We start from the raw sequence: 16,078 nt of genomic DNA on the forward strand, positions 1-16,078 counted from the left end.
AATTAAAAAACACATAATTATCATCAAAATATATCCACATTAAAAAGTAGCATGATTTATAAAATAATATTTTAAACAGCCATTATTCATAACGTATAGCTTTCTTCGTCATAAATATTCCATTACCTTATAATACAATGATGCTTCGATTTTCATCTTATCTAAATGAAGCCTGACGTTTCGAGCTGAGTAAATAAATTAATGCTTTTAATTGATTAGTTTGTTTAGTTAATGTGTTAATTCGGCTTTAACAGAAATTGTCCTAATTTCGTCACTGTTATGTTTGTGGTCTTTTGTACAATGTATAGAAGGATTCTGCATTTCATGCCTGGTGTTTACTTCCCATCTCCGATGACAGGTAAATATGTTATGGTATCCATACGCCTTTTAAAACCATAAATTAATATTTGTATGTTAAGAAATCTGCTGACTGGCTGTGCTATTTAATCGATCATTCAATTTAGGATGTTGGTCATTTTGGAATACCGTGGTATAGATTCAGTAATTTACGTTTACCAATTAACTATTTAGCAAATGAAGCCAACTATATAAACTGCCTTGAAAATTCCATTACCAAGAAAGACGTATTTATGCATAAAAAAATCTTGATAAAAGACAGCATTATTCAAACTGTAGGCCATTTTTAAAGATCCCATTGCTTAATTTAATTTGTTCAGGGAATCTACAAATGTCATAATATTGCAATCACTCACGTTTTATTTTATTAATTGAAATGAAAATTTAGATTGACTTAAGTTTCGTTAATGGATCTAGTTTTGTAATTCTTATTACATCAAATTAAGCGAAAGAGGCACTGTTCTTTCAACAATAATGATGGGTTACATTTCATTACGTCCTGTATCAGTAGTTTTTATTGTGTGATCTTACATTTATTCTCTTTCATCATTTAAAGCATCTTGTAATGAAACACAGAATACTCACTGCTACATTACTTTTGTTAATTTAAGAGAGAACATTAATGTATCAATAATGTAAAAAATCTAGGTCAGTTAAAAAGGTCCTTACACATAGCAGACAGTGTACAGGAAATATAATCACTAGAGAGTTAAAAAATGGTATTGAAAGAATATGGAACCCCCATCCCCACGAAAGAAGATTTTCGAGTTTAAGAAAAAATTTCCTTTTTTGGCCCTTATTGTCTATAGTCAGTAAATATGAAACGGATGTGCAGACTCTGTGGTTTATTTTATTTTATGTCTTCTTAGTCCATGGAATCGACATGTGAGTGAAAGTACAGTGTAACTATAATTGTTACAAGTTCAACATACGAGTCGATATATCTAAATGTGGAGCTAAAGGCCACGCCAAGTGTTTCCTTCTCATGCAGAATTAAAAAAAAATAAATTCTGCTTCAAAAGAATATAAAAACAGGTCGGCTAATAAAGGAGCACAATAGGTGCCTATCGAAATTCCAATAATTTTGTTAATAAAATTTGTGAATGAGAACGTACAGCATCCTTTTAACATTACCTTCAGTGTACTTGTGTGCAATATCAGAGTGATTATGACAAAGTAAATTTTGTTGCTGACAAAACACAAGATAAAAAACAGAAGTCTCTGTCGAGACTGTAGCTCTACTGGTTTGTACTTATCAAAAACCATTAGGTAGTCTACTTGTGTGCCAACATATTTTGAAATCAAACTAGAACTGTAGAAGGAGTAGCGTTTTTAAGGAATTTCACAGAAAATTCTATTTTTAGTAACCATGGTAACACCGTTCATCAAAATCAGAAACCGATGCACTATTCTATGTATCTTTGGGGAGGTTTTCTTGTGTGCCAAGTTATACTGAAATCAGACCAAAACTGTAGAAGGAGTAGCGTTTTTAAAGAATTTCACAGAAAATTCTATTTTTAGTTGGCAACACCGTTCATCAAAATCAAAAACCGATGCACTATTCTATGTATCTTAGTGTAGTCTACTTGTGTGCCAAGTTATATTGAAATCAGACCAAAACTGTAGAAGAAGTATAAGGAATTTCACAGAAAAATAAGTAACCATGGCAACATTGTTCATCGAAATTAAAAACCGATGCACTATTCCATGTATCTTTGTGTAGTCTACTTGTGTGCCAACTTATTTTGAAATCAAACTAGAACTGTACCGTTTTTAAGGAATTTTTAACTATTCTATGTATCTTAGTGTAGTCTACTTGTGTGCCAAGTTATATTGAAATCAGACCAAAACTGTAGAAGGAGTAGCGTTTTAAAGGAATTTCACAGAAAATTCTATTTTTTAACCATGGCAACACCGTTCATCGAAATCAAAAACCGATGCACTATTCTATGTATCTAAGTGTAGTCTACTAGTGTGCCAAGTTATATTGAAATCAACCAAAACTGTGGAAGGAGTGCGTTTTAAAGGAATTTCACAGAAAATTCTATTTTTTAACCATGGCAACACCGTTCATCGAAATCAAAAACCGATGCACTATTCTATGTATCTTAGTGTAGTCTACTTGTGTGCCAAAGTATATTGAAATCAGACCAAAACTGTTAGCGTTTTAAAGGAATTTCACAGAAAATTCTATTTTTAGTAACCATGGCAACACCGTTCATCGAAATCAAAAACCCATGCACTATTCTATGTATCTTAGTGTTTTCTACTTGTGTGCCAAGTTATATTGAAATCAGACCAAAATTGTAGGAGGAGTAGCGTTTTGAAAAGACTATCGCATAAGCTCTTCTGGTCTCTGACCAGTAGAGCTAAAAAATAGGGAGGGTTGTTGTTACTGTAGTCTTTGTATTTTTTTTTCACCATCCCAATTTAGAGAAAATGGGAGGATGGATCACATATTGCCTTTCAAACTAATACTTTTCTTTAACTTTAATTAAGCTGCCTCGCTAGAGATTTTTTTTTGCGATCTGATAGTCTCCATAAATTTTATGTAATCTATATGACCCTTAGATGACTATTGTTTTAATAGGGGTTTGGAATTTTAATGTTCACACTCCGGTCGATTCGGGTCGGAAAAGGTACGATTTTATACGTAAACTTGTTTCTAGAATTTCATTTACGAGGGCCATTCAAAAAAAGTTCTTAATGGTAGACTTTTACCTGTTCATTACACAGGGCTCGGGGCTTTTCTTAAGGCACTTAATGGTTCTTTATTTTTTTATTTTTCACAAAAACTTTACCTTGCCCATTCATATGTGTATTCCTTGTGACAAGTTCCACTTTTACTCCATACTTTTGCTTTGGCCATAACCTGGTAGGTACAGGACTTTAATATTTCACATATATATTCAGCAAGGATACCAACAACTTTAACCTGACCTTGACCTTGGAGATTTCGGTACTTATGACATTTTGACCATAACTTTTGAATGCTAAGGCCTGACCACTTCTCTAAGGCACCTGATCCCACTTGTGGAGTTTCAAGGGGTTCTTTATGTCCTCTTCACTTATTTATATTGTTAAAAAAGAATTCGTATTTTCATCCTTTTCATAACCAAAACCGAAAGCGGGGGACCACAATTCTTTGAATTTGCTTGTTTATATTGTTAAAAAAGAATTCGTTATTTTCATCCTTTTCATAACCAAAACCAGACTTCTAAACAGCTGCTGTGTCCTAAGGAGCAGGGTCCTCTGAACAAAAGAGATGGACGTCCTACCTTTGAGAAGGATTTTTGAATACTTCTCGTGTCAGAATTAGTAGGTAATTATAAGCCTGGTATTAGATGATTGTGACATGTTACAACAAATCAATGCCCAAGGCCATCCCCTGCTTCTAAAACCCCTCACTTCACATTGATAATTTCATTATCTTGTCTTGGTGAACCATTTGAGAGATCTGATATAGCCTATGTAAACATTTATCACATCACAGGAACGGCGACATCATAAGTCTATGTCGCGTATACCGTTAAAAGTGAATGATTAACTAAAGGCATTTAGCTGTAGCCCCCACACACGTACATCCATACTGAAATCTTCCTTATTTGTGGGTGAAATATGGATTGAGATGTATTTTTAGGCAACTGTACATCACATATGAAAAAAAGAATTAACATTCCCTCGGAGAATTGGTTTTATTTACTTTTTCCTCATATAAAAGGTTTAAAACGGAAAACTTTTTAGGTCACCTGAGTTACTCAGGTGACCTATTGCTATCTGTTTTTGTCCGTCGTCGTTCGTCGTGCGACGTGCGTCGTTCGTTAACATTTAAACATTTTCAGCTTCTTCTCTAAAACCACTGAACTAATTTCAACCAATTTTGACCAATAGCATCTGTGGGTGAAGAGGAACAAAAATTGTGAATTTCATTGTCCCTGCCCCCCTGTGGCCTAGGGGTGGGGCCAAAACCACTAAAATTAGTGCAATCTTTACAAATCTTCTTTACTCCTGGACATCAAGCAGTCAAACTGTTGGTATGATTGTAATCAGCATTGAGTCCTCTACCAGAATTGTGAAATTCATGGCCCCAGGGTCAGGGGTTCTGGTGTTAGGGTGGGGCTCTATTGATTATATAGTGAAAATGCATTATTTCTTTGAAAATCTTCTTCTCTGTTCCTGAGTATTAAATAAACTAATTAAGTACATAGTTATGATTAGCAAGAGTACCTCTACCAAAATTGTGAAATTCATGGCCCCAGGGTCAGAGGTTCTGGTATTAGTTTGGGGCTCTATTGATTATATAGTGAAAATGCATTATTTCTTTGAAAACCTTCTCTGTTCCTGAGTATTAAATAAACTAAGTATATAGTTATGATGAGCAAGAGTGCCTCTACCAAAATTGTGAATTTTATGGCCCCGTGGTCAGGGATTATGGTGTTAGGGCATGGCTCTATTGATTATATAGTGAAAATGCATTTATTCTTTGAAAATCTTCTTCTCTGCTTTTTCTGTATTAAATAAACCAACTAAGTAAAAAGTTATCATGAGCAAGAGTGCCTCTTCCAAAATTTTGTATTTTATGGCCCCAGGGTCAGGAGTTTAGGTGGGGCTGTATTGATGATATAGTGAAAATACATTATTTCTTTGAAAATCTTCTTATCTGCTCCTAGGTATTAAATAAACTAACTAAGTACATAGTTATGATGAGCAAGAATGCTTCTACCAAAATTGTAAATTTTATGGCCCCGTGGTCAGAGATTATGGTGTTAGGGTGCGGCTCTATAATGATTATATAGTGAAAATATATTTCATCTATGAAAATCTTTTTCTCTACTCCTGGGTAATAAACAGATGTACTACCTATATAGTTATGATGTGCAAGGGCTCTTCTTCCAGAACTGTAAATTTCAAGGCCCCTGGGTCAGGGATACCGAAGAGGGGTGGAGGGACTCTACTTATATATTGAAAATGAATTGTTTGAAATCTGCTCCTTATTATTAATCAAACATTATTGATAAGCAAGTGTGCCTTTTCAAAAATTATGCAGTGTGTATACCTAGGGCCAGGGGTTCATATGTGTTAGGGGCACTTATGATTATTGCTGAATATTACTGATTAGTTGAAATGCATATTTTGTTCCCCTGCCCTGCTTATGGATATTAAGTAAACAAACTAAACAATTGCTAAGTGTTAGTAATGAAGCCTCTTTTAGAATTGTGAATGTCGTAGCATCTAGCTTGGAACATGAACCAAATTCAATCATTTGAAAGTTGTTGCATGATGCTCAGGTGACCTATAAGGCCCGTGGGCCTCTTGTTTATGATAACCAAAAGAATAAATGATTAATTTCCTAAAGTTTTATTGATATATATGAATAAAACTCTAAAGTTAAATTTGTTTTTATCAAAGAAATTCTCTTTGAGAATTGTAATCATCTACTTTCATCTATGTAATCAATCAGTCTGGAATCATGTAAAATGTATTTTTTCCAGGTGCCATCAAGCTGTGCTGTGTTCATTCGTGACTGTAAAGACACAATACAAGGTGAGAGAGACAGCTATGTTGATAACCAAGTACTCCCAGAATCATTTACAATCGTTTCCTGATTATATCAATTTTTAAAAGTCCTTGATCAAAAATTCCATAAATTGAGTAGATTTAGGTAATGAAACTTTTGTATCAAAGGTGGGGGGGGGGTCCTACTTCGGGACAACTTTTTGACAGCTTCTTTAGAACCGATGAAGTTAGTGTATAATGAAAATCGTTTGTCGTCGTTTTAATTGTTTTCGTGGAATATACGAATATACGTAAACATGAATATTTTCTTCTAAATTTAAAGATAAAGTCTAGTCTTTTTTTCACAATCTTTTTCAGAATTATATATGTTGCGTGTTATTTCGGTTTGTTTCTAATATCTATCCCTTCTAATTAATTACCTGTCCGTGAACTGTGCGCTATTTTCGTAAGTGTCGCAGCAAATCCAATTTTCCATCGCTTCTGTGAACTAAATGACGTTTTTGCACGGACCATTGCGACCTATTTGTAGTAAATTTTTTTTGTTGTTTTCATCTGTACTAAAGGGAAGAAAGTACTAATTTTTAGAAACTACAAATATACATGTGCCTGTCTTTCGTAACACGTTTAGTTTGTGGCGGCTGTTTTATTTATCGAGCGAGTTTTATCAATTCGCTCATTTGGACCAGCTGATAAAAATGTTTATACAACTATGCTGTCCATAAAATCATGCTTCTATAAATCCATAAGAGTTCCTGCTTTTCTTTAAACCAAATTTTTTGTGTCTTTGATGAATAAATCAATATTTCATATACTGGAATTGACTGTGAAGTGATGCATGTATACTGAAACACTGTCTAAGGACTGTTTGTTCGTTATGGAAAAATATTTTAAAGCAATTATATAAACTGAAAGCCTAATTAGTAATAGGTATCTCATCTTCCCTTTCTGAAGAGATCATGTGTGAATTACTTTGGAGTCGTTATATAAGGCTTCCTAAGAGAGCCGACTGAAAACTGCAACAGAGAAACTTTAAAATTTTATACCATATGTTAAATTGTCTAACTAACGGTTGAAAAATCGTTTAAATAATCAGTTATATAAAATTTTACTGAGAGTTTTTAACCTGTGATTTCTTCATTTTTATTAAAAATGTGAATAAAAATTGCTTAAATTTGGAAAATTCGTTTCAAATTGTTGAGCAATGGAAATCCAGGTCGACTCGGCCACACTAGTTTGTTTTTTTTTTTTAATTTTGAGGTTTATTTCTTTTATTCTTATGGTAGAATGTCTATGATTATTTAAAATGATCATATATAGAAGTTTCATTTAAATCTTCAGATTCGTTCTTATTGAAAGGACAGAAAGGTGACAGGGGTTATACCGGCGTTCCAGGGGTAACCGGAAGTACAGGGCAAAAAGGATCTAAAGGTATTCCCTCCCGTGATCAAATGCAATAGGTTTCAACTTAAAAGTAAAATTTTGTTTGAGCTATGGACTTAAAAATCGGAATTATCTCGTAAAGATCAATACATCATTAACTGATGACGTCAATAATTCTAAATTTAGACTCCGGTCATGAAGTGTATTGTTTTGTTTGCATACACAATATATACACACCAGATTCATTGGGAGCTTATGTTACATTTGTCGCTTGTGTCAGATCATGTTTTTAAAAGGAATAGACAATACTTGAGAACATTTTTTAATGTTTGGATACGAAAATGAATAATAGTAAATCATTTTGATTGAAACCACAAATTATATATATGATATTAATACAAAATATTTTGAATGTCTTCCTGAAGAAAAACAAAAGAAAAAATAATACCTCCATCACCTATTTCTATCAGTTGATTCGATAAGCTCTATGTAACTATGTACAATTTCTAAACCGAGGTAAATTATTGACTAACAAGTTGATGAAACAAGAATGTGAGCGGTCATTATTTCGTAAGTTCTATATTCGATAGATCATACAATGTCAGCATATGCAGTTTATCAATGAGTCAAATGATGACTGACGTTTTTCATACTAATTGTTAGTCCATTAATTATTATGAATTGACGACGGATTTTTTCGTTATTTCCCGATCATGACAAGGAGCACATGGAAGGTGTGAGCAGTCGGCAGGGGACGCTCACTCCTCCATGGCATCAGATTCCACCTCATGTTTTGGAGGTCCGTGTTTGCTCTGCTCCTATTTTGTTTAGTTTTATGGTCTTTTGAGCTTGAATACTGTTCGTCATCTCCACATATATTACAAACAGATAGTAAAGCTATAAATTGGATGGTTAACAAAAATAAAAATCAAAAAATAATGGTTATGATAAAATGAAATAAGGATTATACATTGTTGTCGACACAGAGTTAAGACATCAAAGTCACTCCTTTTTTTCAATTCGTCGCTCGAGACCCACAACAAATAAAAGGAAATTAAGAATTAATTCCGTGACATTTATTATTAAACAAAATTAAACAAATTAGAAATAAACCTTGAATCACGTGTTCTTTGGCTCATGCAAAATAGAAGGCTGTTAGACGAAAACAATTTGACATTTTGTGTTTGTCACACTACCGTGTATGAAAGTCTATCGATCAATTCACTTGATATTTCTTAATGATCTGTTTAACATCTATATTATGCAGGTGATACTGGGGCCATTGGACCGATTGGGCCCAGGGGACGCAGAGGAGAAGTAGGACTTCCGGGTTTACGAGGCTCACCCGGCGAAAGGGGGTTTCCTGGTGAACCAGGTTAGCTTCATTACAAGATGCTTCTTATATCACATCTTTGATAAATTTTCAAGTGGCACGGTCTTTTGTTTTAAGTATATTGTAACATGTAATAAAGAAAAAAAAATGAGATTGTTAAAGACAGAAAGGCTTTTTCTTTGGAATTGTTCACCTTTGAATAATTGTTTCATATATATGTAATGTAAGTTTATAATACGAAAAAAAGGCGAACATTTGTAATGTTTAAGTAGGCCGTCCGTAAAAATGTTTGCAAAGGAAATTGACGTTATGAAAGCCAGTGCAAAAAGGTATTTTTTTATTTAAAGGTCCCTTCAAGAACATTTTGTTCTTGATGATAAATATGATAACTCCAAATTTTCTATCATTAACTTATCTTATTGAGTGGCAATATACACTTATAACCTGCACATGGTGTTGATTCGGTGCGCAAGTATGCTCTATACATACGAACAATTTCGAAATAGAATCGGACAAGAAAAGAAAAAGAAAGTGAAAATTTTCGAGGGAGATAAAGCAACAAACAAAACAAATATTTTTATTTAACAGATTTATCTTGATGAACCAGTTTCTTTAAGTCCGTCCGACAAAACGTATGTTTACCCCCAACCTACTTCAATAAAAGTAAAAAGTTACTATTTGGGAAAATTTTTGCTCAACATCAAATTAAAAAAAAACAAGAGGCCCATGGGCCACATCGCTCACCTGAGCACCAAGGGTAGGACTAGTACAAAATGGCTTTTTATTGTAAAGTTTAAATCCAAAAATAGTCCCATGACCAATCATGGATTTGCTATTTTTTAGAAAATGATTGAGAAGAAGATTTTTAAAGAATTTTCCTATATATTTCTATGTAAAAATTGGGTGGCCATTTTGGCCCCGCCCTACCCCCGGGGGTCATGATTTGAACAAACTTGAATCTACACTACCTGAGCATGCTTCCATATATATATAATGAATTATGGCTTTGTCATTCTTGAGAAGAAGATTTTTAAAGAATTTTCCTACATATTTCTATGTAAAAATTTGGTCGGCCAATTTGGCCCCGCCCTACTCCCGGGGGTCATGATTTGAACAAACTTGAATCTACACTACCTGAGCATGTTTCCATATAAAATATGATGAATTATGGCTTTGTCATTCTTGAGAAGAAGATTTTAAAGAATTTTCCTACATATTTCTATGTAAAACTTTGGTCGGCCATTTTGGCCCCGCCCTACCCCCGGGGGTCATGATTTGAACAAAATTGAATCTACACTACCTGAACATGCTTCCATATAAATATGATGAATAATGGCTTTGTCATTCTTGAGAAGAAGATTTTTAAAGAATTTTCCTATATATTTCTATGTAAAACATTGGTCGGCCATTTTGGCCCCGCCCTACCCCCGGGGGTCATGATTTGAACAAACTTGAATCTACACTACCTGAGCATGCTTCCATATATATATATAATGAATTAAGGCTTTGTCATTCTTGAGAAGAAGATTTTTAAAGAATTTTCCTACATATTTCTATGTAAAAATTTGGTCGGCCATTTTGGCCCCGCCCTACCCCCGGGGGTCATGAATTGAACAAACTTGAATCTACACTACCTGAGCATGTTTCCATATAAATATGATGAATTATGGCTTTGTCATTCTCGAGAAGAAGATTTTAAAGAATTTTCCTATATATTTCTATGTAAAACTTTGGTCGGCCAATTTGGCCCCGCCCTACCCCCGGGGGTCATGATTTGAACAAACTTGAATCTACACTACCTGAGCATGTTTCCATATAAATATGATGAATTATGGCTTTGTCATTCTTGAGAAGAAGATTTTAAAGAATTTTCCTACATATTTCTATGTAAAACTTTGGTCGGCCATTTTGGCCCCGCCCTACCCCCGGGGGTCATGATTTGAACAAAATTGAATCTACACTACCTGAACATGCTTCCATATAAATATGATGAATTATGGCTTTGTCATTCTTGAGAAGAAGATTTTTAAATAATTTTCCTATATATTTCTATGTAAAAATTTGGTCAACCATTTTGGCCCCGCCCTACCCCCGGGGGTCATGATTTGAACAAACTTGAATCTACACTACCTGAGCATGCTTCCATATATATATATAATGAATTATGGCTTTGTCATTCTTGAGAAGAAGATTTTTAAAGAATTTTCCTACATATTTCTATGTAAAAATTTGGTCGGCCAATTTGGCCCCGCCCTACCCCCGGGGGTCATGATTTGAACAAACTTGAATCTACACTACCTGAGCATGTTTCCATATAAATATGATGAATTATGGCTTTGTCATTCTCGAGAAGAAGATTTTAAAGAATTTTCCTATATATTTCTATGTAAAACTTTGGTCGGCCAATTTGGCCCCGCCCTACCCCCGGGGGTCATGATTTGAACAAACTTGAATCTACACTACCTGAGCATGTTTCCATATAAATATGATGAATTATGGCTTTGTCATTCTTGAGAAGAAGATTTTAAAGAATTTTCCTACATATTTCTATGTAAAACTTTGGTCGGCCATTTTGGCCCCGCCCTACCCCCGGGGGTCATGATTTGAACAAAATTGAATCTACACTACCTGAACATGCTTCCATATAAATATGATGAATAATGGCTTTGTCATTCTTGAGAAGAAGATTTTTAAAGAATTTTCCTATATATTTCTATGTAAAAATTTGGTCAACCATTTTGGCCCCGCCCTACCCCCGGGGGTCATGAATTGAACAAACTTGAATCTACACTACCTGAGCATGCTTCCATATATATATAATGAATTATGGCTTTGTCATTCTTGAGAAGAAGATTTTTAAAGAATTTTCCTACATATTTCTATGTAAAAATTTGGTCGGCCAATTTGGCCCCGCCCTACCCCCGGGGGTCATGATTTGAACAAACTTGAATCTACACTACCTGAGCATGTTTCCATATAAATATGATGAATTATGGCTTTGTCATTCTCGAGAAGAAGATTTTAAAGAATTTTCCTATATATTTCTATGTAAAACTTTGGTCGGCCAATTTGGCCCCGCCCTACCCCCGGGGGTCATGATTTGAACAAACTTGAATCTACACTACCTGAGCATGCTTCCATATAAATATGATGAATTATGGCTTTGTCATTCTTGAGAAGAAGATTTTTAAAGAATTTTCCTATAGATTTCTATGTAAAACTTTGGTCGGCCATTTTGGCCCCGCCCTACCCCCGGGGGTCATGATTTGAACAAACTTGAATCTACACTACCTGAGCATGTTTCCATATAAATATGATGAATAATGGCTTTGTCATTCTTGAGAAGAAGATTTTTAAAGAATTTTCCTATATATTTGTATGTAAAACATTGGTTGGCCATTTTGGCCCCGCCCTACCCCCGGGGGTCATGATTTGAACAAACTTGAATCTACACTACCTGAGCATGCTTCCATATAAATATGATGAATTATGGCTTTGTCATTCTTGAGAAGAAGATTTTTAAAGAATTTTCCTATATATTTCTATGTAAAACTTTGGTCGGCCATTTTGGCCCCGCCCTACCCCCGGGGGTCATGATTTGAACAAAACTGAATCTACACTACCTGAGCATGTTTCCATATAAATATGATGAATAATGGCTTTGTCATTCTTGAGAAGAAGATTTTTAAAGAATTTTCCTACATATTTCTATGTAAAACTTTGGTCGGCCATTTTGGCCCCGCCCTACCCCCGGGGGTCATGATTTGAACAAACTTGAATCTACACTACCTGAGCATGTTTCCCCATAAGTTTCTTCTTTCCTGGCACAGTGGTTCTTGAGAAGAAGATTTTTAAAATATACCACTAAATTTTCATTAATTCCCAATTATCTCCCCTTGAATAAGGGCTTGGCCCTTCATTTGAACAAACTTGAATCCCCTTCACCCAAGGATACTTTGTGATTTTAATATAAGTTGGCACACAAAAGTTTGGTTGAAATTGGCCCAGCGGTTCTTGAGAAGAAGTCGAAAATGTGAAAAGTTTACAGACAGACAGACGGACAGACAGAAGGACGCCGGACAAAATGTGATCAGAAAAGCTCACTTGAGCCTTCGGCTCAGGTGAGCTAAAAACGAAAAGTGTTCACCTCATCTTTATTTCATAGAAAGTATGGAGCTCATTTTAAAGTTATATACCCTTATTTTAAACACACATTTTAATCTGAAGATGATTTGTTGATGACCACTAGTATAACCATGTGAATGATAAAACAACTCTCTCCACGTGATATAATGCAGCAACAGTCAACATTACTTGACGACAGGTCATGTCAAAAAAGAATTTTTGCGTGCTCGCGATCGGTCAACTCTTACATGTATTTTTGTAGAACATCCAGTGTATTTAGTATGATATAAAAATGGTGTTTCTCATGAAGGGTATCGTGAAATAATAAAATAAAAATAATTTTTAAAAACTCCTTTAAAAAAATTTATAAACCTCCGCTCCGCTTCAGTTGACAATTTGGTTTTCTTCGGATGAAAAATTTCAACATTACCCTCAACTAAGTGCAGTATTTGTATTATACAGCATACAAAGTTCTTTTTTCATAAATATTGGCATACATTTCTTTGAACAAGTTCATTTTACATCGAAAGAGTACATCGTATTTTACAGGAATCCCAGGAGAACCCGGATTACCAGGACCGAAGGGAGACAAAGGGAAGCAGGGGCTTCTGGGATTTCCCGGTGATGACGGACCAGCAGGTGTACCCTCTCATTTCTTACGGTTTAATACCCAAGCGATATTTGTTGCTGTGGTTTAACTTCAGAATACATATGTATTTTGCTCGTGTCAATATAAACCCAAATCATGATTCGGAAGTATTGTGCCATTGTGTCAAATGGTAGTAAAACACTTCTGTAGGCATCCATAATTATATTTTGTAAAATTATTATATTTTACAGTATTTAAGTGAGTATGGTTAACTTGTTTCCTTTGTCAATTCTACTTTCAAGTTTGTTTCAAGCAAATAATGACATATTGTCGCTATTCAAGGTCTTATAGGAGAGAAGGGGGCACCTGGTGAAAGAGGACCCCCTGGACCATATGGGCCAGTGGGGCCCACGGGCCCTCCAGGTAAGATTCCGTTATACGTAAACTTCATTATTTAATTAGATTGTTTTTGATGTTCTCTTCCTTGTAACGATTAAAATTTGTTGTTAAAATTAAATCATACATGTATTATTATTAAAAATAAACATTCGAAAATATTTGTAGGGTTTCCTTTAAAAATAACTTTTCAACTGCTTTTTAAATTGCAACTTTTTGGGCCTTTTTAAACACGTCATAGTTTACTACTGTACAGGTCCAATAGGATATAAAGGAGATAAAGGCTACAGAGGTCTTATCGGATACACGGGGCATAAAGGTGACAAAGGTACGATATTATAGCTTGTATGATACACATACATTTATTGACTCGGTTCGAGGGCAACATGCTATTTGTCGGACCCAACAACCAAAAAAAAAATGTTTGCCTGAGCCAGTAAAGTTAACTAGAAACAAGGACTTTTCATTCTCATATGTCATTCAAAATTCATGTATAGTAAAGTCTTAAACTTAATACATAAACCCTTTTAAACAAGAAAAGTAGACAAGTGGTTTTATTCATTTTAAATAATATTAATACCTTCCTAGTCAAATGCAACGTTGTGGTGTAAGAACTAAGTTAATGAAAACATATAAGTATTTTCATTGAGATATGGCATGAATCTATTCTACTGTAGGATCAGGGTTCTGACACTCGTTGGGTGAATTGCCTATTGCAAGCGTCAGCATTGGTAATTTTTAAATGCATTCACTCTTGATATTGAAACATAAGTATAGAAGGAAAGGCGTGCCGTCAGTATAGTGCAGGCACCTTGAAATTGTAGTTTTTTGAATTTATGAATACGCTATTTTTCAAAACAGTATTTATACAAATAAAACTGGCGTATTTCTCTCACAATTCCAGGTTACGGATACAAAAAAACACCATAATAACAATACGTGATACATGTTTGTGCTGGGGATTCTGTACATCAATAATCAAATATAATTGCATAAATATACTGTACGTGTATGTCTATTAGTTCTAGCAATGTATCTCAGACCCGTGTTCTTTTTAAAATTCCTCGCATGCAAACAGATCGAATACTGCCACATCAATAACATCGACTTAATTCTTATTACAAGCAATAATGTGTATTTGTTCAGGTGTGAAAGGTATCTCTATAACAAATTCATTGCTTTCTTACAGGAGAAGTCGGGCCTAAAGGCGACCAAGGTGACGATTTCCTTCTTTATTTGATTCCAGCAGTTTCTGGCATTTTTTTAATATCGATTCCAAGAAACATCTGAATTTATAAAGTATTAACATCACACGTAAAATGTATCCTAACCATTGATTTCCATTAAAGGGCTCACAAAACCCTCTGAAGATTTTTATTTACAAATTTACGTGCTTTAGTAACATTTTCACCGATATGGATGTAAGTAATATAGTTTTACGAGCAGCACGTAGAATTTTCGATCACAGATATATTGAATTAATGAATTAATTGCATCGGTCATGGTACTGGCTGAGTTTTAAATATGTAATACTAATGTTACTTTTATCACCCTACAACTTGTACAAATAAAACTGACCTTATTTCTCCCACAATTCCAGGTTACGGATATCCGGGAGTGACCGGCCCCAGGGGACCAAAGGGAGATAAAGGTGAATGTCAAGGTAAGCAGATACACCACCTGTCATCTCATTCAAACAGTTAACCTCCGAATAGTAAATATTTTAAAGCAATTGATGGAGCATTTTATATTTTTGCTTATGTTTTTGTTTGTTTGTTTGTGGGGTTTTTTTTTTTTTGCTTGCTGGCTTGTTTGTGGTTTTTTCTTTAATGATAATCTGTACGTACATTGGGATAAAATAAACAAGAAACGGTCGCAAACATACTACGTAAACAAAAACTTCACACTTTATCTGCAAATATTACCTTTTGTTTGTATTAATCCTTAAATTAATGAAAATTGAAACATTTCATCTATATTTTAGTAAAAGAGAATTTTCAAGCAATAAATGTAATTAGGACATTGATCAGAACTTGTATTTCTTTCTATTTGCAGCTTCTTCCTTCAAAATGGAAAACCTGAAAATGGAAAGAGATGCCACAAATCGTCCAGGTAGATCAATCTCAGACGTATAGTGTTCAGAATCTGAGTTCATAACACTCTGTGTTATAAATAAATGTTGGTTTCCCATTTTACCTTCAGATATTATCCCGCGTGTCATATTTGATTTGTTACTTTTGGCTATAAATTCCCACTCAACCCCTTTTCAATTTTTCAAAATTTCTGAAAAATTGTTACTCAGTGCTTGCATTTAACAACTACGACATAAAACAAAAAGTTATTCATGTTGTATGCGTAAACAATGGAAAGGAAGAAGTTAA

The 16,078-nt window shown here is 34.4% G+C and overlaps 1 protein-coding gene across 2 annotated transcripts in view; it reads left to right on the forward strand.

Annotated features, from left to right (window-relative positions):
* LOC134264751 (collagen alpha-1(XIII) chain-like) overlaps positions 1–16,078 on the forward strand; it is a 35,728-nt gene that overhangs the window by 12,874 nt on the left and 6,776 nt on the right. For both annotated transcript variants that reach the window (XM_062747036.1, XM_062747035.1), the window contains exons 2-10: positions 5,850–5,901; positions 7,213–7,302; positions 8,522–8,629; positions 13,262–13,351; positions 13,644–13,724; positions 13,954–14,025; positions 14,887–14,913; positions 15,298–15,360; positions 15,753–15,809. In XM_062747036.1, coding sequence (XP_062603020.1) covers positions 5,850–5,901; positions 7,213–7,302; positions 8,522–8,629; positions 13,262–13,351; positions 13,644–13,724; positions 13,954–14,025; positions 14,887–14,913; positions 15,298–15,360; positions 15,753–15,809 — 640 coding nt within the window. The remainder of the gene's footprint in view (positions 1–5,849; positions 5,902–7,212; positions 7,303–8,521; positions 8,630–13,261; positions 13,352–13,643; positions 13,725–13,953; positions 14,026–14,886; positions 14,914–15,297; positions 15,361–15,752; positions 15,810–16,078) is intronic.

This window comes from Saccostrea cucullata, unplaced genomic scaffold (genome assembly GCF_032062105.1).
Source record: "Saccostrea cucullata isolate Sc308-1 unplaced genomic scaffold, CSIRO_AGI_Scuc_v1 ctg2155, whole genome shotgun sequence".
NCBI classification, from domain to species: Eukaryota; Metazoa; Mollusca; class Bivalvia; order Ostreida; family Ostreidae; genus Saccostrea; species Saccostrea cuccullata.